Source organism: Macaca mulatta, chromosome 2 (genome assembly GCF_049350105.2).
Source record: "Macaca mulatta isolate MMU2019108-1 chromosome 2, T2T-MMU8v2.0, whole genome shotgun sequence".
Classification (NCBI taxonomy): Eukaryota; Metazoa; Chordata; class Mammalia; order Primates; family Cercopithecidae; genus Macaca; species Macaca mulatta.
Genome location: NC_133407.1, coordinates 111,894,326 through 111,919,285, shown reverse-complemented (window position 1 = coordinate 111,919,285; position 24,960 = coordinate 111,894,326). Strand labels below are relative to the sequence as shown.

The window sequence follows — 24,960 nt, the reverse complement described above, 5'->3', positions numbered from 1 at the left end:
GAGGAGGGGGTTGTAAGAACCCCTAATTTATAGTCAGCCCAGTCAGAAATACAGTTGGCCCCCACCGGACTTGTTTTTTTGTCTGTTTGTTTGTTTTTGTTTTATTTTGATTTTTCAAGAGACAGAGTCTTGCTTTGTCACCTAGGCTGGAGTGCAGTGGTGCAATCACAGCTCATTGCAGCCTTGACCTCCTCGGCTCAAGAGATCCTCCCACCTCAGCCTCCTGAGTAGCTGGGACTACAGGTTCACACCACCACACTTGGCTAATTTTTTTTTTTTTTGTAGAGACAGAGTTTTGCCATGTTGCCCAAGCTGGAATCGAACTCCTGGGCTCAAGAGATCCACCTGCCTAGGCCTCCCAAAGTGCTGGGATTACAGGCATGAGTCGCTGCACCCAGCCTGACCAGGTTGATCTTGGACTCCTAGGCTCAAATGATCCTCCTACCTGGGGCTCCCAAAGTGCTGGGATTACAGGTGTGAGTCACAGCATCTGGGCCCCCCTGGGACTTTTGACTGGCCTCTGAGTCTCTGTCGCCCAGGCTGGAGTGCAGTGGTGCGATCTTGGCTCACTGAAACCTCTGCCTCCTGGGTTCAAGTGATTCTCCCACCTCAGCCTCCTGAGTAGTTGGGATTATAGGTGCATGCCACTATGCCTGGCTAATTTTTTTGTATGTTTAGTAGAGATGGGGTTTCGCCATGTTGGCCAGGCTAGTTTTGAACTCCTGACCTCAGGTTATCCACCTGCCTCGGCCTCCCAGAGTGCTGGGATTACAGGCTTGAGCCACCTCGTCCAGACGTTTTCTTTTTTTTTCTAAGGTGTTTTTTTTTTCCCCCTTTTTTTTTTTTTTTTTTTTGAGACAGAGTCTCGCTCTGTCGCCCGGGCTGGAGTGCAGTGGCCGGATCTCAGCTCACTGCAAGCTCCGCCTCCCGGGTCTATGCCATTCTCCTGCCTCAGCCTCCCAAGTAGCTGGGACTACAGGCGCCCTCCACCTCGCCCGGCTAGTTTTTTTGGTATTTTTTAGTAGAGATGGGGTTTCACCGTGTTCGCCAGGATGGTCTCGATCTCCTGACCTCATGATCCGCCCGTCTCGGCCTCCCAAAGTGCTGGGATTACAGGCTTGAGCCACCGCGCCCGGCCTTTTTTTCCCCTTTTTGAGACAGAGTCTTGCTCTGTTGCCCAAGCTGGAGTGCAGTGGTGCAATCTTAGCTCACTGCAACCTCTGCCTCCTGGGCTCAAGCAATCCTCCCTTGTAACTGGGACTACAGGTGTGCATCACCACGCCCAGCTAATTTTTGTATTTTTTGTAGAGACAGGGTTTTGTCATGTTGCCCAGGCTGGTCTCGAACTCCTGCGCTCAAGAGGTATCTGCCTACCTCTGCCTCCCAAAGTGCTGGGATTACAGGCATGAGTCATCACTGTGCCTGGCCCTGGTGAGAATTTCTCTATCATTTGGAGGAAACTGACTCTCCTGCCACCAGGGGGAAGCAGGGGCCTTTGTGACTCACACAGCCCTCCCCACAGGTGCAGACTCATGTTGCTGCCAGGACTGCTGCAGCCCTCCATCAAAGCCGGCACCAGTGCCCCTGACTGACTCCAGGGAGGCTACGTCTGATTGGTTGGGGCTAGGGCAAAAGCACTTGCCCTGGGGCAAAGGAATCTGAAAAAGATAATATCTAGAATGTTCCTCCTCTGATGTGGAGGAAAGGGGACCAGGTGCTGAATGAAGAAGAATGGCAAGTGTTCTACTGTAGAACTCACCCATCCTAGCCCTGCGGTCAGTCCTGGGGCTGGGCTGATGGCCTCATCCTCACTGGTCACTCTCACCCTGGGCTTTACAAGCATCAATCGGTGTTGCTTTGCCCCAACAGCCTGATGCAAAGTTCTCACCTACAAACTGTAACCAAGGTCCCAGCAGAAAACAGTCATTCTTATCAAACTGGGTATTTGAGGAGAGTTTAATAAAAGTGCTCTTGCACTTTGGGAGGCTGAGGCGGGCAGACTGCTTGAGCCCAGGAGTTTGAGACCAGCCTGGGAAACATGGCAAAACCCCATTTCGACAAAAAATACAAAAATTATCTGGATGTGATGGTGTGCATCTGTGGTCCCAGTTACTCCGAAGAGTGAGGTGGGAGGATCACCCCAGTTTCCTGGGAAAACTGAGGCTACAGTGAGCCGTGACTGTACTCCAGCCTGGGTGACAGAGTGAGACCCTGTCTCCAGAAAAAAAAAAAAAAAAAAAAAGTGCTGTTTACAGAGCTACCTAGCCTTGGTACAGCATCTGGGCCAAGTTTGGTTTCTGCCTTGGAGGGGTCACTTTCCCCAGGCAACTTGTATTTCCAGGCTTTGTCAGCCTGACCCACAGAAAATGCCTGCACACGTGGGCATATGCCTGTGAGATGCATGGTTGCAATTTCCGAGCTACTGGGGTGATCCTAGCCTCCACTCTCTTGCCCATGCACAGCCCTGGGTGGGGCCCAAAACACCCACCAAGCTCAACCATGAGCTGTGGGCAGATAAGAGGGTGTGTGAGAGCCAAAGACTAAAAAGGCAGGGAGGAAGCCAGGTGAGAGGCCCCTAAAGGATCTGGGGGTAGGGGCAGCAGAGTAGAGAAGCCAAAGGAAGGCATGGGAGGTGGGAAAGGACAATTCTTTTTTTTCTTTCCTTTTTTTTTTTTGAGATGGAGTCTCGCTCTGTCACCCAGGCTGGAGTGCAGTGGTGTGATCTCGGCTCACCACAACCTCTGCCTCTGCCTCCTGAGTTCAAGCAGTTCTCCTGCCTCAGTCTCCCGAGTGGCTGGGATTACAGGCATGCACCACCATGCCCGGCTAATTTTGTATTTTTAGCAGAGAAGGGGCTTCTCCATGTTGGCCAGGCTGGTCTCAAACTCCCAACCTCAGGTATCTGCCCGCCTCTGCCTCCCAAAGTGCTGGGATTACAGGCGTGAGCCACCGCGCCCAGCCTTGTTTTTCTTTTTCGGAGACAGGGTTTTGCTCTGTTGCCCAGACTGGAGTGCAGTGTCGCAATCATAACTCACTGCAACCTTCATCTCCTGGGCTCAAATGATCCTCCACCTCAGCCTCCCAAGTAGCTGAGACCACAGGTACGTGCCACCATACCCAGCTAATTTAAAAATTTTCTGTAGATACGGGGTCTCCTTATGCTGCCCAGGCTTAGGACAACTCTTAGGAGCTTGGCTAGAGGGCAGGGAGTGGAAAACCAAGGGAAAAGAAACCAAGCTTGTGAATGGTGCAGAGTGGAATGAGCAACCTTTAGGGAGGCAGAGGGTTGGGCACCCAGGGTGTGGAACACAGGATGGCTCTAGAGCTGGACATGAGGGGCATGCAGTGTCCATTCTGCAGAAGGGAGACCTGGGCTGCACCCAGCTTTGGAGAGTGGAGCTCAAGAGGCAGAGGTGGGATAACAAGGCTGGGCTGTCAGGGAGGATGTGACTCCAGTCCCATACTAAGACTCTCCCAGAGGGCATCCTGCCTGGGGACAGTCATATCCCTGCGCCCCACATGTGTGCTGAGCACGGTGAGTCTTAAGCCCTTCTTGGCCAGGAGGTGATGGGGGCTTATTGGAGACCCAGGCCTTCCTCTCCCGGTTCTAACACCCTAGCCTGGGAAACTGCTGGGAACATCCCAGATTGTCCCTTTCGGTTCCTCTTCGTCTACAGCGATGCCCCCACCTTTAGGTGAGAAATATATGGTGGCACACAGGGTGCACAACCCGGCCTGGGTGCCTCATTAGCGTGACATTTCATGTTTTCTGTCTTGAGTGAAATGTTCTGATTGTGCCAGGTGCAGAGTGGGGGTGGGTCAGGAACTCTGGGCATAAAAGGAAGAACGACTCAACATCCCTGATTCTGCCTGGACCCCTGCCCCGCAGTGAGGGGGCAGAGCCCTGTGCGGGAAGTTGACCTGGCTGTGCCCTGGGAGCTGCCAGTTTCTAGCTCAGTCCTGGCCCACTGCGCCAGCGCTGAGCCTGCCAGGGCTGAGGCTGGGGATCACCTTGGGATGAGGGTATCAGTCCCACGGGGCAGGAGATCGCGTGTCCTCTGAGGTGGTGACTGGGCTTGCAGAAGGGAACCGGCATTTGTGGAGTGTCTACTGAGTGCCAAGGTCTGCGCTGGGCACTGTCCTCGCACCGCCTCACTTAGTCCTCGGGCAAGTGAGGCTCCGCTGGGACCGCGGCTGGGAGGGATGGCTGTGGCTGCCCCCCACCGCCCACACAGTAGGCGCTCAGAGTTAGGGTGCATATTCCCGGGGACGCCCTCCCGGCCTGAGAGCTGTGGGCCGCCCCTACCCCCCAAGCATCCGGTCCGGGAACGGTCCAAGTTTTCACGCAGACCCCGGGCGCGGAGCTGGCCCCGAGGCTGGGAAGGCATTCGCTTCCTTCCCTCCTCCTCCCTCCTCCTCCCTCCTCCTCCCTCCTCCTCCCTCCTCCTCCCTCCTCCTCCTCCTTCTCCTCCTCCTCCTCCTCCTCCTCCCCCCCTCCCCCTCCCTCTCCCCCCCTCCCCCTCCCTCTCCCCCCCTCCCCCTCCCTCTCCCCCTCCTCTCCCTCCCCCTCCTCCTTTCCCGGGCGGGGGTTCCGGGAACCGTCCGGGCCGGGGCTGGGCGGGGCGAGGGAGGGGGCGGCCGCGCGGATCACTGAGGCAGTGGCGGCACCGCGCCCCGCGCTCGCGTCCGTCAGTCCGTCCGCCCGTCCGTCCGCCCAGCCATGGCTGCGCCGGTCTCCGCGCTGCGGATCCTGTTGCTGTTGCTGCTGCTGCTACCGCCGCCTCCGGGTGGTGAGCCGAGGGTGGGGGCTGCCCGTCCTGCCCTGGGACCGGGCAGACACTTACCCGCGCTGCCGCTTCAACGAGCCGGGCAGCACCAGCCCCACCATGTCCCCCACAGACCCCTGATTGCCCCGAGGCCGTCAGCGTCCCCCCACGACTGCGGACCTCTCCTTCACCTGAGTACCCTCCTTTCCTGAACAACCCTGCGCAGACCCCAGGCAGCTGCCACCTTTGTCTGTCCTGGAACGGTGGGGAAGGGTCTGCCCTTCCGCCCTTGTCCCTGGGGATGGGATCCCCAGAGGCTAGGGTAGGGTTCCCCCACCTAGCTTTAGTCTGGCGGGTGGCTACAGGGCGGCCTGGCCCCTCCATCAGAGGCCTTCCCTCTTTGCCTGTGTTTAATGTCTGGGATCCCCCACCGCTGCCTCCATTGGCCCTTGTGTTGCTGGAGAGCCTGGCGCTGAGGCTGTCCTCTGGGGTGGAGACACCACTGTGTGTGTTGGTTGCAGATAGATAATTCACAGACTCTGGAAGGCTGGCTGGGGGCGGGCCCTTTAAAGGGTTAGGAATTGGAACAACCCCCTGCCCACCCAGGAGAAGCCAAAGACCCTTTTGGGGTGGGTGGCTTCATGGGGGTCAAGGCTATATTTCCTGGGGGCTGGGATGAATCCAGAGGACCTGGGCCAGAGAAATGAGAAAGGGGAGACCTGTGCCCAAAATCCCCCACCCCTGGAGTGAGCCTGTAGGAGGGTCACAGATTCAGTGAGGTCTGGGGGTCAGAGCGCATTTGTGCCACGGACTCAGCCTTAACAGCCTCACCGGTGTGTCTTCAGCCCTAGCTCAGAGGTTGGGCTGTGAAGACCCTGCTCCATGTGTTTTCACCTGAGCTACCAGGCGCGGGCCATGCTGATGGTACCAGGTTTCAGGTGGGCAGCTGGCCAAGCTGGGCTGGTCAATGGTCCAATCCTCTGCTCCATGGCTTTGCCAAGAGCAGGGTTCTGCCTGGAGCTGCCAAGAAGTGCAGTTCCCCCCAATTCCCCACTAAAGTTCCCTCTTCCCAAGGAGGTCACTCAGTGTCTGTCTCTGGGCTTCACTCTACTGACAGCCTCAGGATGTGTGGTGCCCTGATCAGGCTTGGGCACCAGATGCTGCACATGGCCAGGTGCCTGGCCTGGCTGGGTCTCCAGAGGCCACGTGCTATGCCAGACTGTTTCCAGGCCAACCTAGTTATGCCTCAGGGCTATCATCAGGCCTGTCCCCTGACTACTGTGGACTTGTGGGCCTTGCTGGACTAGGTGTTCTCTTTGGAGTCTGCTCTGGCAGAATCTGGTACTGTTCCTTCCTGCTAGTGGGCACAGGTCTCCGCTAATGTAGCCTGAGGATACATGGGAACATTTGACTGTAGCATCTTCCTGGAGGTTTGTAAACCTTGTGGTCATCCAAAACCCTGGGACATTTTCCACATTTGTTGTCAGCCAGATCCCCTCAGCATGACCTTGTATATTGAGACTTGTAAGGATGTCATTAGATCCCAACTCTGTGCTGAGAGGCTTGTGATGGCTCCAGGGCTACAGATGGTGCCACTGCCTTGGAGCCCTGTTGCCCAGGCTGGTCTCAAACTCCTGGAAGAAACAGACATTTCCTGGATAACTGCTGCAGGCCCAGAGCAGGGCTAAGTGCTTTGTGAACACTGGTATGGTGGGTGTGACAATTTCTTTTTTTTTTTTTTTTTTTTTTTTTTGAGACGGAGTCTCACGCTGTTGCCCAGGCTGGAGTGCAGTGGCGCGATCTCGGCTCACTGCAAGCTCCGCTGACCAGGAGCTAGCCTACCATCACGGTCATGGGGTGGTCCGTGAGAGCCAGGCCCCTGCCGTTGTGGTGCCCAGCAGGGGCTGAGGCTGCTATGGCTGAGTGAGAGGGAGAGTGAATGAGGATTAAGAACCAGACAGTCTGGCTGGGGCGTGGTGCCTTATCCCTGTAATTTTGGCACTTTGGACGCCAAGGTGAGTGGATCACCTGAGGTCAGGAGTTCAAGACCAGCCTGGCCAACATGGTGAAACTCTGTCTCTACTAAAAAATACAAAAAATTAGCTGGGCCTGGTGGCAGGCGCCTGTAATCCCATCTACTCGGGAGGCTGAGGCAGGAGAATTGCTTGAATCTGGGAGGCAGAGGTTGCAGTGAGCTGAGATCGTGTCACTGCACTCCAGCCTGGGCAACAGAGCGAGACTCTGTCTCAAAAAAAAAAAAAAGAAAGAAACAGACAGTCCAGTGTCTGATCTCCTGCAGGTGTTGAGCTGTGTGACTTCTTGCCTGGGCAGCTTCTGGAGGAGGCCGCCTGGAGTAGGGCCTTGAAGGATGAGTAGAGTTGAAGGGCAAGGGATAGGAACCAGGCAAGAATGTGAACAGAGTGTGGACAGGTTGGAGAGCTGGAGTGATCTTCAGGACTCTTTGCAGTTTAGACCCTGCTTGGAAACTCGGGGCCTTGATCCTGAAGTAGTGGGAGTTAGGGGAGGTCTGAAAGCAGGGTGTGGCCCCATCAGACTCACACTGAGAAAGCTCACCCTCCTATCAGGAGGCCAGTGCACTGGCGAGGGAGAGAAGGAGCCCAGATAGGGCAGCTCTGTTGTGGCCTTTGGGATAGGGCAAGGCTGAGGGGGAGCAGTGGCCAGGGGTCAGAAGATGGCCTGTGGCTAGGGTGGCTCAGAGATGGTGCAGCATGTGTGTGGTCTGGTGGCTGTGCCAGGGAGGGCACTGTGTCTGCTGGGGCCTGGCCCTGTGGGCACAGATGAACAGATGTGTTTCTCCTCTCCAGCGCATGGTGAGGTGTGTACGGCTTCCCATGGACTCAGCCTCTTCCCCGAGTCCTGTCCAGATTTCTGCTGTGGTACCTGTTATGACCAATACTGCTGCTCTGACGTGCTCAAGAAATTTGTGTGGACCAAGGAAAGGTGTGCTGTGCCTGAGGCCAGGTGGGTGCAGCGGTGGGCCACAGGGTGGGTGGCTTGAGCCTGTGCCTCGCAGGAGAGTATGTGGAAGAGAAATAGCTCTGCACCTCTGGCCTCTCAGCCCTCTCCAGGTGGTGGCCAGAGCATTGGAGCAGAGGGTTTAGGGATCTCCTGTTCTGGGCTGGACCCCCTAGACCTGCTCAGTTAATCCCCTGTCCATCTCCTCCCTACCCTGAGGGCTCTGGCTCGCTGAGCCTTGGGCTGAGCAGGTTTCTTAGGGGTCCTTGGCCTCAGCTGGTCCTGTGGCTCACCCCAGGTGTGTACCTGTGCCAAGATACATCCTCAGGGTGGGTACCTGGGCTTGACTGTACCCCAAAGTATGCACATGCCCCCAAAGGGTATCCTTTGTTCAGGGACCCTCTTGTGGAGCCTGTAGGGCGCAGTGCGTAAGCATGTGACCCAGTGTGAGCTCTATCCGTGTCCTCCCAGTGCAGCCTATGAATTTCCCTGCATGTTGGGTGTAGACGGTTTCATGGCTGGGACCAAGGTTCCAGGCCCCTGTGTGTGGCTGTTTGCCGTATTCTGTATTTCCTTTGTTTGGCCTCATGTGTAGAGGGTTGAGATGGTCATACTCCTCTGCTCATGGCAGGTGATTATCCTGGGTCTGGGCAAGACCAACCCCCGCTGTCTTACATAATTATTTTTGTGAGATGGAGTCTCACCATGTTGCCCAGGCTGGTCTCATACTCCTGGGCTCAAGCCATCCTTCTCCCTCAGCCTCCTGAGTAGCTGGAACTATAGGTGTGCACCACTGTGCCTAGCCTATATATTTACTTTAATATCTCAGGACCATTTCATTCCCTTCCCACCCCACGGGCAACTGTCTGCTATGTATAAGGTGCATCCTTTTTATTACTTGAGTTCTTGCAAAGTAAGAACTTGTAGGTCTTGTAGTGTAAGACCTAGCCACATTGCTGTGGCATGTCTGGCTCTTGCCCACTAATGCTGTGTCCCTCTGAATGGTGTGAGTCCACAGTGGTTATCACGATAGATAGCTTCAGTGGGCATCTGGTATACCTCCTTTTATGGAGCTGTGTAATAATTTTCTTGGAAACACATCTAGTTGTGCAGTTGCCATGTCATAGATGCACACAGTTATCCACTAAGAACTTCCAGGTGCTCTTGGGAGTGGTGCACAGGGCCGCACACATGTCAGTTCTGCCTGAGGGTTCCTAACGGGTCAGCTTTTACCCTTTCACTTCACCTTTTGGCTTTTTTTTTTTTTTTTTTTTTTTTGAGACGGAGTCTCGTTTTTGTTGCCCAGATTGGAGTGTAATAATGTGATCTTGGCTCACTGCAACCTCCACCTCCCGGGTTCAGGTGATTCTCCTGCCTCAGCCTCTTGAGTAGCTGGGATTATGGGCATGCACCATCATGTCCGGCTAATTTTGTGTTTTTAGTAGAGACGGGGCTTCTCCATGTTGGCCAGGCTAGTCTCGAACTCCCGATCTCAGGTGATCTACCTGCCTCGACCTCACAAAGTGCTGGGATTACAGGTGTGAGCCATCGCACCCGGCCTGCCATTTGTATATTTTACAAATGTCTTTAAAAACATCTATTGTAGGCCGGGCGCGGTGACTCATGCCTGTAATCCCAGCACTTTGTGAGGTCGAGGCGGGTGGATCACGAGGTCAGGAGATTGAAACCACTGTGAAACCCCGTCTCTACTAAAAATACAAAAAAAAAAATTAGCCAGGCACGGTGGCGGGCACCTGTAGTCCCAGCTACTCCGGAGGCTGAGGCAGGAGAATGGTGTGAACCTGGGCGGAGGTTGCAGTGAGCCGATATCACGCCACTGCATTCTAGCTTGGGTGACAGAGTGAGACTCCATCTCAAAAAAAACAAAAACAAACAAACAAAAAACATCTATTGTAGCCGGGCATGGTGGCTCACGCCTGTAATCCCAGCACTTTGGAAGGCCGAGGTGGGCAGATCACCTGAGGTCGGGAGTTCAAGACCAGCCTGACCAACATGGAGAAACCCCGTCTCTACTAAAAATGCAAAATTAGGCTGGGTGCGGTGGCTCATGCCTGTAATCCCAGCACTTTGGGAGGCTGAGGCAGGCAGATCACCTGAGGTTAGGAGTTCAAGACCAGCCTGGCCAATGTGGTGAAACTCTGTCTCTAGTAAAAACACAAAAAACTAGCTGGACGTGGTGGTGGGTTCCTGTAACCCCAGCTATTCAGGAGGCTGAGGCAGGAGAATCACTGGAACCCGGGAGGCAGAGATTGCAGTGAGCCGAGATTGCACCATTCCACTCCTGACTGGGTGACAGAGCAAGAGACTCTGTCTTAAAACAAAAACAAAAACAAAAACTATTGTGGTATTTCTTTGTTTGTTTTTTTTGTTTTTTTTTTTTTTGAGACAGAGTCTTGCTTTGTCACCCAGACTGGAGTGCAATGGCACGATCTTGGCTCACTGCAACCTCCGCCTCCCAGGTTCAAGCAATTCTCCTGCCTCAGCCTCCTGAGTAGCTGGAATTACAGGTGTGCGCCACTACGCCCGGCTAATTTTTGTATTTTTACTAGAGACAGGGTTTCACCATGTTGACCAAGCTGGTCTTGAACTCCTGACCTCAGGTGATCTGCCCATCTCGGCCTCCCAAAGTGCTGGGATAACAGGCATAAGCCACCGCACCTGGCAGTATTTCTTTTTTTAAAAGCAGGAGCATTCCATTTAAATTTAATGTAGAGGGCCAGGTGGGTGCTGTGGCTCATGCCTGTAATCTCAGCACTTTGGGAAGCTGAGGTAGGAGGATCACTTGAACCCAGCAGGTTGAGGCTGCAGTAAGTCATGATTGGTGCCACTGCACTCCAGCCTGGGCAACATAGCAAGACCTTGTCTCAAAAATTAATTAATTAATTTAATGTAGCTATTGATATTCTGGGGTTATATTTGCATCTTTTGTGCTATTTGTCTCTCCTGCATTAACCTTTTTTTACTTCCTGTATTGTTTTGATTTGTTTTTACACTATGTTTTTCTTCGATTGTTACTTCTTTTCTATTCTGTTTTTTTTTTTTTTTTCTGGAGACAGAGTCTCTCTGTCTCCCAGGCTGGAGTGCAGTGGTGTGATCTTGGCTCACTGCAACCTCCACCTGTCGGGTTCAAGCAGTTCTCCTGCCTCAGCTGCCCAAGTAGCTGGGACCACAAGCGCATGCTGCCATGCCCAGCTAATTTTTTTTTATTTTAGGAGAGACAGGGTTTCACTGTGTTCCCAGGCTGGTCTCGAACTACTGAACTCAGGCAGTCTGCCTGCCTCAGCCTCCCAAAGTGCTAGGATTACAGGCATGAGCCACCACCCCCAGGCTTCTTTCCTATTCTGAATGCCTTTTTTTTTCTTGCCTTGTTGTGTTGGCTAAGCCCTCAGTTACAATGTTGAGTAGAAGTGGAGAAAGCAGACATCTGTGTCTTGTTTCCGAGTTAAGGGGGAAGGCATTCAGTCTTTCACTAGTAGGAAGGATGTCAGCTGTGGCTTTTTCACAGGTGTCCTTTATCAGGTTGAGGCAGTTCTCTGCATTTCTAGTACACCTAGAGTTTTAATTATGGATAGATGTTGAATTTTGTCAAATGCTTTTTGTGCATTTGTAGAGATGACTGTATGATTTTAAAATTTTTATTCTCTTAATATGGTAAATTATATTACTCTCTAAAACAGTATTTTATGTGAGTATAGAGCTTAGGTTGATGGTTATTTTTTCTTATCATATTGAAGCTTCCATTCTTCTGTCTCCCAGCTTCCATTATTTCTGTTGAGACATAGGCTTAACAGCCAGTGTCTCTCATTGAAAAGAAATCTCTCTCTTGCTCTTTTTTTTTTTTTTTTTTTGAGACAGGGTCTCACTCTGTTGCCCAGGCTGAAGTACAGTGGTGCAGTCACTGCTCATGGCAGCCTCAGCCTCCTAGGCTGAAGCATATCCTCCTACCTCAGTTTTCCAAGTAGCTGGGATTACAGGTGCCTGCCACCATGCCTGGCTAATTTTTGTTTATTTTTTGTAGAGATGGGGGTCTCCCTATGTTGCCCAGGCTGGTCTTGAACTCCTGGGCTCAAGTGATCCTCTCACTTCGGCCTCCCAAAGTGCTGAGATTACAGGTGCACCTAGTTGAAATCTCTCTCTCTTTTTTTTTTAAACCCTCTGATGGCTTTTTAAGATTGTTTTTTTCTTTGTCTTTGGTGTTATTCGTTCACTGTGCTGTATGTAGGTATGGATTTCTTTTTTTTATGCTGCTAAGGATTTGTTAAGCTTCTTACGCTTGTGTTGTTGTTGTTGTTGTTTGCTTTTTGTGAAGAACGGGGTCTTGCTATATTGCCCAGACAGGTCTTGAACTCCTGGGCTCAAGCTATCTTCCTGCCTCTGCTTCCGTAAGAGCTGGGATTACAGCGTGAACCACTGCACCTGGCTGGGATTTGTTAAGTTTCTTGAACTGTGGTTTCACATCCCATCAGTTCAGGAAAATTGTCTGCCATTACTTTTTTTTTTTTTGAGTCCAGGTTTAGCTCTGGCCCAGACTGGAGTGCAGTGGCACAATCACGGCTCAAACAAACCACCTGCCTCAACCTGCCAGGTAGCTAGGACTACAAGTGTGTGCCACCATGCCCTGCTATTTTTTTATGTTTTATTTTTTGTGCAGATGGGGTCTTGTTATGTTGCCTAAACTGGTCTTGAACTCCTGGCCTCAAGTGAGCCTCTAGCCTTGGCCTCCCACAGTGCTAGGATTACATCTGCCATTCCTTTTTTTATTGGTAGGGGACAGAGTATTGCTCTGTTGCCCAGGCTGGAGTGCAGTGGTACGATCTCGGCTCACTGCAACCTCTGCCTCCCAGGTTCAAGCAATTCCCCTGCCTCAGCCTCCCGAGTAGCTGGAATTATAGGCGCGTGCCACCATGCCTGGTTAACTTTTGTTATTTTTAATAGAGACGGGGTTTCACCATTTTGGCCAGGTTGGTCTTGAACTCCTGACTTTATGATCTGCTCACCTCGGCTTCCCAAAGTGCTGGGATTACAGGCGTGAGCCAGCGCACCTAGCCCCATTACTTCTTTAAATATTGCTTCTTTCTCCTTTTTCTTTCTGTCTGGGACTCTGAGTAGACACATGCTATACTTCACCCTTTCGTGTGCATTTCTCTTAGCCTTTCTCTTATGTTCATCTCCATGCTGCTTTCTGGGTAATATCTTCTAACTTCTCAGGTCATGTAATTCTTTCTTCAGCTGTGTCTAATCTGCTGTTTTTCTTTTTTGTTTGTTTTGGTGTTTTTTTGCGATGGAGTTTCGCTCTTGTTGCCCAGGCTGAAGTACAATGGCGCGATCTCAGCTCACTGCAACCTCCACTTCCCAGGTTCAAGTGATTCTCCTGCCTCAGCCTCCTGAGTGGCTGGGATTACAGGTGCCCGCCACCACGCCCGGCCAATTTTTATATTTTTAGTAGAGACGGGGTTTCTCCATGTTGGCCAGGCTGGTCTCAAACTCCTGACCTCAGGTGAGCCGCCCACTTCGGCCTCCCAAAGTGCTGGGATTACAGGTGTGAGCCACTGTGCCAGCCTCATCTGCTGTTAAGCCCATCCACTGAGGTGGTTTTGTGTGCTGTTATATTGTGAAATATAAGTCACAGAAAAGTGAACAAAATAAACATACAATTCAATGATTTATCATGAAGCAACTGCTTTACTACTAGTAGTTGTAGTGAACTACAGACACACGCCACCACTCACAACTATATGCATTTATTTTAAATATGTTCGTAGTAGAAGATGTGAGAATCAAGTTTCATTTTTTAATTTGGATATCCAATTGACCCAGCACCATTTATTGAGAAATCCTTTTCTTCTATTGCTCTGCAGTTACAACTTTGTTATAAATCGAGTGTTCACATGCGCATGGATAGATACGTCTGTAGGCTCTATTCTGTTGCATTGATCTATTTTTCTTTTTTTTTTTTTTTTTTTTTTGAGACGGAGTCTCGCTCTGTCGCCCAGGCTGGAGTGCAGTGGCTGGATCTCAGCTCACTGCAAGCTCCGCCTCCCGGGTTTACGCCATTCTCCTGCCTCAGCCTCCCGAGTAGCTGGGACTACAGGCGCCCGCCACCTCGCCCGGCTAGTTTTTTGTATTTTTTTTTAGTAGAGACGAGGTTTCACCGTGTTAACCAGGATGGTCTCGATCTTCTGACCTCGTGATCCGCCCGTCTCGGCCTCCCACAGTGCTGGGCATTGATCTATTTTTCTATCTTTGAGCTAACAGTAGGCTCATAATTACTGTAGCTTTGTAATAAAGCTTGATATTCTTCAATATTGTCTTGGCTCTTTTTGTCTCTGGTATTTCCATATAAATTTTAGAATCAGCTTGTCAATAAAACTACCTTGGACTTCACTGACTCTATAGAACATTTCTGTGGAATTTTTTTTTTTTTTTTTTTTTCCCCCGAGACAGAGTCTCACTCTCACCCAGGTTGGAGTGCAATGGCGTAATCCCGGCTTACTACAACCTCCACCTCCCGGGTTCAAGTGATTGTCCTGCCTCAGCCTCCCGAGTAGCTGGGATTACAGGTACCCGCCACCACACCCAGCTAAGTCTTTTGTATTTTTAATAGAGACAGGGTTTCACCAGGTTACCCAGGCTGGTCTCGAACTCCTGACCTCAGGTGATCCACCCGCCTCAGCCTCCCAAAGTGCTGGGATCACAGGTGTTAGCCACCACACGCGGCCATTTCTGTGGAATTGATATTTTACTATATTGAGTTTTCCAATCCATTAACATGGTATTTCTGCTTGTGTATTTAGTTTTCTTTCCTTCTGTCTCAATTTTGTATTATATTTTTTCTATTTCAAAGTCTTATATATATTTCATTTTTTCCTTTGTACTTTTTTTGATGGTATTATATTATAAATAGTATAGTTTAAATTTCTTTTCTTTTTTTTTTGAAATGAAGTCTTGCTCTTGTCCCCCAGGTTAGAGTGCGGTGGTGCGATCTCGGCTCACTGCAACCTCTGCCTCCTGGGTTCAAGCGATTCTACTGCCTCAGCCTCCTGAGTAGCTGGGATTACAGGCGCCTGCAACCACGCCCAGCTAATTTTTTTTAATTTTTAGTAGAGACGGGGTTTCATCATGTTGGTCAGGCTGGTCTTGAGCTCCCGACCTCAGGTGATCCACCCGCCTTGGCCTCCCAAAATGCTGGGATTACAGGCGTGAGCCACTGTGCCCGGCTTTTTTTTTTTTTTTTTTTTTTTTTTTTTGAGATGGAATCTAACTTTGTTGACCAGGGTGGAGTGCAGTGGCATGATCCTTTCTCACTGCAACCTCTGCCTCTCAGGTTCAAGTGATTCTCCTGCCTCAGCCTCCCAAGTAGCTAGGATTACAGGCGCCTGCCATCTTGCCTGGCTAATTTTGTTTGTTTGTTTGTTTGTTTGTTTTTTGAGATGGAGTCTGGCTCTGTCGCCCAGGCTGGAGTGCAGTGGCGTGATCTTGGCTCAGTGCAAGCTCCATCTCCTGGGTTCACACCATTCTCCTGCCTCAGCCTCCCAAGCAGCTGGTACTACAGGCGCCCGCCATCACACCCGGCTAATTTTTTGTATTTTTTTTTTAGTAGAGACAGGGTTTCACCGTGTTAGCCAGGATGATCTTGATCTCCTGACCTCGTGATCCCCCCGCCTCGGCCACCCAAAGTGCTGGGATTACAGGCGTGAGTGACCACACCCGGCCTAATTTTTGTATTTTTAGTTGAGATAGCGTTTTACCATGTTGGTTAGTCTGATCTCGAACTCCTGACCTCAAGTGATCTGCCCTCCTTGGCCTCCCAATAGTGCTAGGATTACAGGTGTGAGCCACTGCCCCCGGCCACGATTTTTATTTTCCAATTGTTTATTGATACATAAATGTGGAAAACTGTCTGGGTGTGGTGGCTCATGCCTGTAATCCCAACACTTTGGGAGGCTGAGGTGGGCAGACCACGAGGTCTGGAGTTCGAGACGAGGCTGGCCAACATGGTGAAACCCTATCTCTACTAAAAAATACAAAAATTAGCCAGGCATGGTTGTAGACTTAGCCACTTGGGAGGGTGACGCATGAGAATGGCTTGAACCCAGGGGGCGGAGGTTGCAGTGAGCTGACATCGTGTCACTGCACTCTAACCTGGGCAACAGAGAGACTCCATCCCTGCCCCCCCCAAAAAAGTGGAAAAACAAACTCAGAGTGCTTTATCTATTCTCTCACACCACAACAATCAACGTAAGATTTCTGTGACCAAATGTGTGGGAGTTTCTTCCCACCCACTGACCAAGCAATCAATTTGTTTTGTTTTTTGTTTTTTGTTTTGAGCCACTTCACTCCAGCCTGGGTGACAGAGCGAGACTCCCTCTCAATTAAAAAAAAAAAGAAAAAAAAAAAGCATTGTAAAAGGAACATACTTTTTCTGGGTATATATCTAGGAGTGGAATTACTAAGTTATTATGTGCATGTGTTCAGTTTAGGCAGATAACTTCCAAACAGCTTTCCAACATGTTATAAATGTGCCATTTGTACTCCCACCAGCCATATATGAGGGTTCCAGTTTGCTCTACATCCTCTTCAAAACTTGGATTGTAAATCTTTTTCAAAATATTGAGATATAGGCTGGGTGGAGTGGCTCACACCTGTAATCCCAGCACTTTGGGAGGCTGAGGTAGGAGGATCGCTTGAGCCCAGGAGTTGGAGGCTAGCCTGGGCAACATAGCAAGACTCAGTCTCTAAAAAGAAAAGAAAAGGCCGGGCGCGGTGGCTCAAGCCTGTAATCCCAGCACTTTGGGAGGCCGAGATGGGCGAATCACGAGGTCAGGAGATCGAGACCATCCTGGCTAACCTGGTGAAACCTCGTCTCTACTAAAAATACAAAAAACTAGCCGGGCGAGGTGGCGGGCGCCTGTAGTCCCAGCTACTCGGGAGGCTGAGGCAGGAGAATGGTGTAAACCCGGGAGGCGGAGCTTGCAGTGAGCTGAGATCCGGTCACTGCACCCCAGCCTGGGCGACAAAGCAAGACTCCATCTCAAAAAAAATAAATAAATAAATAAATTAAAAAAGAAAAGAAAAAATCGATATATAATTACGTACAGTAAAATGCACAAATCTTTCATGTTTCAGTTTGATGAGTTTTAACAGATGTATACATTTCATGTATACAACATGCTAGACCACATATAAATCATTGTCATGGTAAAAAGTAGGAGGTTCCCCCAAAAATTAAAAGTAGAGCTACCATGTGCATATGATCCAGCCATCACATCACTGGCTATATATCCAAAGGATATGAAATCCATACCTCAGAGATACCTGCTCTCCCTTGTTCATTGTAGCATTATCACGATAGCCAAAGTATGCAATCAATCTACCTGTCATCAGTGGATAAATAGATAAAGAAAATGTGGTATATGTACACAGTGAAATACCATTCAGCCTTAAAAAGAAGGCAATTGGCTGGGTGCAGTAACCCACGCCTGTAATCCCAGCACTTTGGGAGGCTGACAGAGGTAGATCACGAGGTCAGGAGATTGAGACCATCCTGGCCAACATGGTGAAACCCTGTTTCTGCCAAAAATACAAAAATTAGCTGGGCGTGGTGGTGCGCACCTGTAATCCCAGCTACTCGGGAGGCTGAGGCAGGAGAATCCCTTGAACTCGGGAGGTGGAGGTTGCAGTGAGCTGAGATCACGCCGCTGCACTCTAGCCTGGCAACAGAGTGAAACTCTGTCTCAAAAAAAAAAAAAAAAAAAAAAGGAAATCCGGAAATCCTGTCATTTATGATGACATGGATGTACCTGGAGAACATTATGTTAAGTGAAATAAGCCAGGCATAGAAAGACAAATACAGCACCATCTCACTTATATGTGGAGTGTCAAAGTCAAACTCATAGAATATAACAGAATAAAATGGTGGTAACTGGAGACTAAGAGGTGGCAGGATTAGGGAGACGTTGGTCAAAGGACACAAAATTTCACTTAGGAAGAATAAGTTCAAGAGATCTATTGTACATCATAATGGTGACTATAGTTTACAATAATATGTTGTATACTTGAAAATTGCTAAGGAAATATATTTTGCGTGTTCTCACCACACACACAAAAAAGTATGTGAAGTAGTGCATATGCTAATTACCTAAATTTAACCATTCAATATATACATATTTCAAAACATCATTTTTGTACACCATAAATATATACAATTTTTGTCAGTTAAAAAAGAAATCAGATGGGTGCGGTGGCTCATGCCGGTAATCCCAGCACCTTGGGAGTCTGAGGTGGGTGGATCACCTGAGGTCAAAAGTTCAAGACCAGCCTGGCCAACATGGTGCCACCCCATCTCTACTAAAAAATACAAAAATTAGCTGGGTGTGGTGGCACACACCTATAATCCCAGCTACTCGGGAGGCTGAGGCAGGGAGAATTGCTTGAACCCGGTAGGCAGAGGTTGCAGTGAGCTGAGATGGTGCCACTGCACTCCAGCCTGGGTGACAGCGAGACTCCATCTCAAAAAAAAAAAAAAAGAAACTGGATTTGTCAGCCTTTTTCTTCAGCTTCTCAGCTTCCTCGGGTGAAGGTTTGTACAGACATGCTCACCTCCAAACATTGGGGCATGCATGCAGAGAGAAATCGAATTTTTCTTCCTCTTTTTATAAGGACACTAATCCCATCCTGGCAGCTTCGCCCTCATGATCTCATCTAAGCCTAATTACTGTTTCACGCGTCGGTGTGAAGAGATCACCAAACAGGTTTTGTGTGAGCAACATAGCTGTTTATTTCACCTGGGTGCAGGCGGGCTGAGTCCAAAAAGGGAGTCAGCAAAGGGTGGTGGATTATTATTAGTTCTCATAGGTTTTGGGATAGGCGGTGGAGTTAAGAGCAATGTTTTGGGGGCAGGGGGTGGATCTCACAAAGTATATTCTCAAGGGTGGGGAGAATTATAAAGAACCTTCTTAAGGGTGGGAGAGATTACAAAGTACATCGATCAATTAGGGTGGGGCAGAAACAAATCACAATGGTGGAATGTCATCAGTTAAGGCTATTTTCACTTCTGTGGATCTTCAGTTGCTTCTGGCCGTCTGGATGTACACGTCCAGGTCACCGGGGATATGATGCTTAGCTTGGGCTCAGAGGCCTGACAATTACCTCTTTTTTTTTTTTTTTGAGATGGAGTCTTGCTCTGTCCCCGGCTGGAGTGGAGTGGCGCGGTCTCAGCTCACTGCAACCTCCACCCCCTGACCAGTCTTACCTCATTCCAGAATCACCTCTTAACTCTAAAGTGCAAAGCCTTATTCAAATATTATCTAAATCAGATATGAATGAGACCATAGGTGCATTTCATCCTGAGGCAAAATTTATCTCCAGTTGTGAAATCTGTGAAGCCAGAAATGCATTTGTGGGACAGGCAAAGGATAGCCACTCCTATTACAAAAGGGAGAAAAATCAGTAGGAAGCGTAGCCAGGGCAACATGGTGAGACCCCATCTCTACTAAAAAAATCACCAGGCATGATGGTGCGCGTATGCGGCCCCAGCTATTGGGAGGCTGAAGTGGGAGAATTGCTTGAGGTCGGTGGGGGCAGAGGTTACAGTGAGCTGAGATTGTGCCACTCTATTCCAGCCTGGGACAGAGTGAGACCCTTGTCTCAAACAAAACAAAACAAAAACAAACAAAAACAGTAGGAAGTGATAGGTGCTGTCAATGAAGAGCCAAACTCTGTAAAATATTTGAAGAGATTTATTCTGAGCCAAATATGAGTGACCATGGCCTGTGACACAGCCCTCAGGTCCTGAGAACATGTGCCCAAGGTGATCCAGGCACAGCTTGGTTTTATACATTTTAGAGAGGCATAAGACATCAGTCAAATACATTTAAGAAATACATTGGTTAGGCTGGGCACAATGGCTCATGACCGTAATCCCAGCACTTTGGGAGGCCAAGGTGGGCGGATCATGAGGTCAGGAGATGGAGACCATCCTGGCTAATACAAAAAATTATCTGGGTGTGGTGGCAGACGCCTGTTGTCCCAGCTACTTGTGAGGCTCAGGCAGGAGAATGGCATGAATCTGGGAGGCGGAGCTTGCAGTGAGCCGAGAACGTGCCACTGCACTCCAGCCTGGAAGACAGTGAGACTCAAAAAAAAAAAAAAAAAAAAAAAGCCGGGCGCGGTGGCTCACGCCTGTAATCCCAGCACTTTGGGAGGCCGAGGCGGGCGGATCACAAGGTCAGGAGATCGAGACCACGGTGAAACCCCGTCTCTACTAAAAATACAAAAAATTAGCCGGGCGCGGTTGTGGGCGCCTGTAGTCCCAGCTACTCGGGAGGCTGAGGCAGGAGAATGGCGTGAACCCGGGAGGCGGAGCTTGCAGTGAGCCGAGATCGCGCCACTGCACTCCAGCCTGGGCGACAGAGCAAGACTCCATCTCAAAAAAAAAAAAAAAAAAAAAAACACACACAAAAAAGAAATACATTGGTTTGGTCCAGAAAGGTAGGACAACTCAAAGGGCAGGGAGTGGGGGGTGGAAGGCTTCCATTCTATAGGTTAATTTAAACATTTTCTAGTTTGGCAATTGGTTGAGTTTGTCTAAAGACAAAATTGATCGATAGAAAGGGAATGTTCAGATTAAGATGAAGATTGTGGAGACCAAAGTTCCAAGAAGTCTTCTAGTGGCTACCCTTAGTGACAATAGATGACAAATGTTTCCTATTCAGATCTTAGTTACTCTCTTTAGGATTGGGAGGGTCTGGAAGAAAAAGATCTAGCTATGTTAATAGAGATTCTTACAGATGCACATTTCCCCCCATAGAAAACAGCTTTGCAGGGCCATTTCAAAATATGGCAAAGAAACATGTTTTGGAGTAAAATATTTTTATTTTTTTTCCTTGTCTCATAATGTTATGCCAGAGTCAGGTTGGAAAGTAAATCACGATCTATAGGATTAAATAAAACCCATTTGATGAGAATGTATGATTTGTAGGGCATGACTCCCCAGGCCCCTTAGATAGGAATTTGGGCAAGATAAAAAGTCAGAGTTTAGTTCTCAGTGCCAAGCAATTCTAAATTCTAGCAAGACAAACTCCAGTAGACTTTAAGGCTTGGGAATAATCCTCTTTGGCTGGACACTCTGCCCTCTGGACCCACTGGGGTGGGGGCTGTACCCCCATGGCTCTGCTGGGTGGTGGTCCTAGCCTTCAAAACTGAGGTGGCTGGCCCGGCGCAGTGGCTCATGCCTGTAATCCTAGCCCTTTGGGAGGCCAAGGTGGGCAGATCACCTGAGGTCAGGAGTTTGAGACCAGCCTGACCAACATAGAGAAACCCCATCTCTATTAATAATGCAAAGATAGCCGGGCGTGGTGGCTCACGCCTGTAATCCCAGCACTTTGGGAGGCCAAGGCAGGTGGATCACAAGGTCAGGAGATGGAGACCATCCTGGCTAACACAGTGAGACCCTGTCTCTACTAAAAATACAAAAAATTAGCCAGGCGTGGTGGCGGGCGCCTGTAGTCCCAGCTACTCGGGAGGCTGAGGCAGGAGAATGGCGTGAACCTGGGAGGCAGAGCCTGCAGTGAGCGGAGATCGAGCCACTGCACTTCAGCCTGGGCGACAGAGCAAGACTCCGTCTCAAAAAAAAAAAAAAAAAAGTATGCAAAAATAGCCGGGCATGGTGGTGCATGCCTGTGATCCCAGCTACTTGGGAGGCTGTGGCAGGAGAATCGCTTGAATCCAAGAGGCGGCGGTTGTGGTGAGCGGAGATTGTGCCATTGCACTCCAGCCAGCCTGGGCGACAAGAGCAAAACTCCGTCTCAGAAAACAAACAAACAAACAAAAAAAAACTGAGGTGGCGGCAACCTTGTTTTGGCCTGTGCACCATGGACCTTTGGTGGGAGTGGCAGCCTTGATGATTGAATTGTCTTTGGGATCCTTTTCTTGTCTTTAAGAACACTGCACCTTGAAAATAGCTCTTCCAGGCATGATGGCTAATGCCTGTAATCCCAATACTTTGAGAGGCCGAGGTGGGAGGATTGCTTGAGCCCAGGAGTTCGAGACCAGGCTGGGCAACATAGTGAGACCTCATCTCTATATATATATATATTTTTTTAAATTAGCTGGGCATCGATGGTAGCATGCACTTGTAGCCCCAGCTACTCAGGAGGCTGAGGTGGGAGGATTGCTTGAGCCCGGATGATCAAGGTTGCAGTGAGCTGTGATCTCACTACTGCACTCCAGCTTGGGTGGCAGAGTGAGACCCTGTCTCAGAAAAAAAAAAAAAAAAAAGACCAGGTGTGGTGGCTCTCACTTGTAATCCCAGCACTTTGGGAGACTGAGGCGGGTGGATCACAAGGTCAGGAGATTGAGACCATCCTGGCTAACATGGTGAAACCCTGTCTTTACTGAAATTACAAAAAAATTAACTGGGCGTGGTGGTGGGCGCCTGTAGTCCCAGCTACTTGGGAGGCTGAGGCAGGAGAATGGCGTGAACCTGGGAGGTGGAGCTTGCAGTGAGCCAAGATCATGTCACTATACTCCAGCCTAGGTAACTGAGCAAGACTCCGTCTCAAAAAAAAAAAAAAAAAAAAAAAAAAGCGGTAGTAGGGGTGTCCAATCTTTTGCCTTCTCTGGGCCACTTTGGAAGAAGAAAATTGTCTTGGGCCACACATAAAACACACTAATGAGGCCGGGCGCGGTGGCTCATGCCTGTAATCCCTGCACTTTGGGAGGCCGAGGCGGGCGGATCACGAGGTCAGTAGATCGAGACCATCCTGGCTAACACGGTGAAACCCCGTCTCTACTAAAATACAAAAAATTAGCCGGGCGCGGTGGTGGGCGCCTGTAGTCCCAGCTACTCCGGAGGCTGAGGCAGGAGAATGGCGCGAACCCGGGAGGCGGAGCTTGCAGTGAGCCGAGATGGTGCCACTGCACTCCAGCCTGGGCGACAGAGTGAAGACTCCGCCTCAAAAAAAAACAAAAAAACAAAAAAACACACACTAATGATAGCTGATGAGCTAAAAAAAAAAAAAAAAGAAATTTCAAAAAAAAAGAATCTCATGTTTTAAGAAAGTTTAAGAATTTGTGTTGGGCCACATTCAAAGCCATCCTGACCTGAATGTGGGCTGCTGGCCACAGGTGGGACAAGCTTGCTCTATGGCCTAGTCCTGTAGGATCTTAGACATCCGACAGCCTTCCTTTACTTCATCCCCTTTCTCCCCTCTGGCCGGTGCTAGGGTGACTGATTAGGTCTGTGGTTCATACCCATTCTAATCTCCTTACCTCGCAGTTTTTGGACTATACTCTTAGTATTTACAGTATGAATAGGCTGAGAATTGTCCAAATTTTTAAGTTCTAGTTCTTTTTTTGCTTAACAATTCATTTCTCTTTTTTCACCTTTTTTTTTTTTTTTTTTGAGATGGAGTTTTGCTCTTGTTGCCCAGGCTGGAGTGCAGTGGTGTGATCATGCCACCATGCCTAGCTAATTTTTTTTTTTTGTATTTTTAGTAGAGACAGGGTTTCACCATGTTGGCCAGGCTGGTCTTGAACTCCTGACCTCAGGTGATCCACCCGCCTCTGCCTCCCAAACTGCTGGGATTATAGGCGTGAGCCACCACACCTGGCTGCCTGTGGGTTTTTCTATTGTCAGTTGTTTCTACTGTTTTCTATTCATACTGTCTAGTCTCCTCGTGTTCCTGAAAATTTTTGATTGTGTGCCTAACATTGCATTTGCAAAATTGATTATAGAAATTTGGAACTCAGGACTTTCTCCAGGGAGGATTTAGGTTGCTTCTGGCAGTAACTCTAGTGTTCTCGGATCACCTGGTTTAGCTGCAGAGACTGAAATGATTAGAGGCTGAGCCGTCTACTCAGTCTCTCCCTTTCTCTTAAGGTACAGCTTTTTGGGTCTCAGCCTGAGTGAATGGGGGTCATCAGGGCCGCCTCACCTGCTGGGCTCTGGATCTAAGCCCTGTCACCTTGGTCTCCTGAAGCTTCCAGAAGTGCTGCTTAGCCTCTCAGCTGCCCTTCTGAAACTGGCTAGTGCTCCAAGGAGAAAAAGGACCTCAACTGTCAGGCTCATCTCTGGATCTTTGTCCCCAGCCTCACCACCACTCATATCAGCTTCACATTCTTTCCATTGCTCTCTGAAGCTTTCACACTGATTTCTTTTATATGTATATATATAAACTATATATAATTTATAAATATATATGTTTTATATATAAATATATATCTGTTATATATGGGTGTGTGTGTATATATATATGCACCCAGCCCACAGATTTCTTAAAAAATATTTTCTCCTTAGCTTTACTGGTTTTCCTCCAAGTGTATTAGGGTATAATTGTTTATAACGCTTTTACATTTTATTTTGTTTTACATCTAATTTTGGAACGTTTCAAATCAGTACAAAAGCAGAGAGAACAATATAACTCTATGCATCCATCACCCACTACCAGTTACCAGTACTCTGACACCATTATGCTATATACCTCCGGCCACTTTTCTTTTTCTGAATTATTTTAAAGCAAATCCCAGACATCATAAAAAGTTCTCCTTAAGGCCGGGCGCGGTGGCTCAAGCCTGTAATCCCAGCACTTTGGGAGGCCGAGACGGGCGGATCACGAGGTCAGGAGATCGAGACCATCCTGGCTAACATGGTGAAACCCCGTCTCTACTAAAAATACAAAAAACTAGCCAGGCGAGGTGGCGGGCGCCTGTAGTCCCAGCTACTCGGGAGGCTGAGGCAGGAGAATGGCGTGAACCCAGGAGGCGGAGCTTGCAGTGAGCTGAGATCCGGCCACTGCACTCCAGCCTGGGTGGCAGAGCGAGACTCCGTCTCAAAAAAAAAAAAAAAAAAAAAAGTTCTCCTTAAATATTAGTATATGGCTGGGTGTAGTGGCTTGCACCTGTAATCCCAGCACTTTGGGAGGCTTTGGCGGAAGGATCACTTGAGTCCAGGAGTTTCAGACCAACCTGGGCAACATAGTGAGACCTTGTGTCTACAAAAAATTCAAAAAATTAGCTAGGTGTGGTGGCATGTGCCTGTAGTCCCAGCTACTTGGGAGGCCAAGGTGGGAGGATCACTTGAGCCCGGGAGGTCATGGCTGCAGTGAGCTGTGATCACACCACTGCATTGCAGCCTGGGTGACAGATGAGACCGTCTCAAAAAAAAAAAAAAAAAAAGGCCAGGCACGGTGGCTCACAC

The 24,960-nt window shown here is 49.4% G+C and overlaps 1 protein-coding gene across 5 annotated transcripts in view; it reads left to right on the top strand.

The window, feature by feature from the left end:
- The first annotated feature begins 4,571 nt into the window (after nt 1-4,571).
- The window catches only part of SHISA5 (shisa family member 5), a 37,322-nt gene continuing 16,933 nt past the window's right edge, over nt 4,572-24,960 (top strand). For 4 of the 5 annotated variants that reach the window (XR_013413855.1, XR_001443021.3, XM_015130998.3 and 1 more), the window contains exons 1-2: nt 4,572-4,790; nt 7,592-7,748. Coding sequence is in view for 3 of the 5 variants with exons in the window: in XM_015130998.3 (XP_014986484.3) it covers nt 4,721-4,790; nt 7,592-7,748 (227 nt within the window). In the remaining 2 variants the exon portion in view is untranslated. The remainder of the gene's footprint in view (nt 4,791-7,591; nt 7,749-24,960) is intronic. The other variant, XM_077992539.1, reaches the window with a different exon arrangement.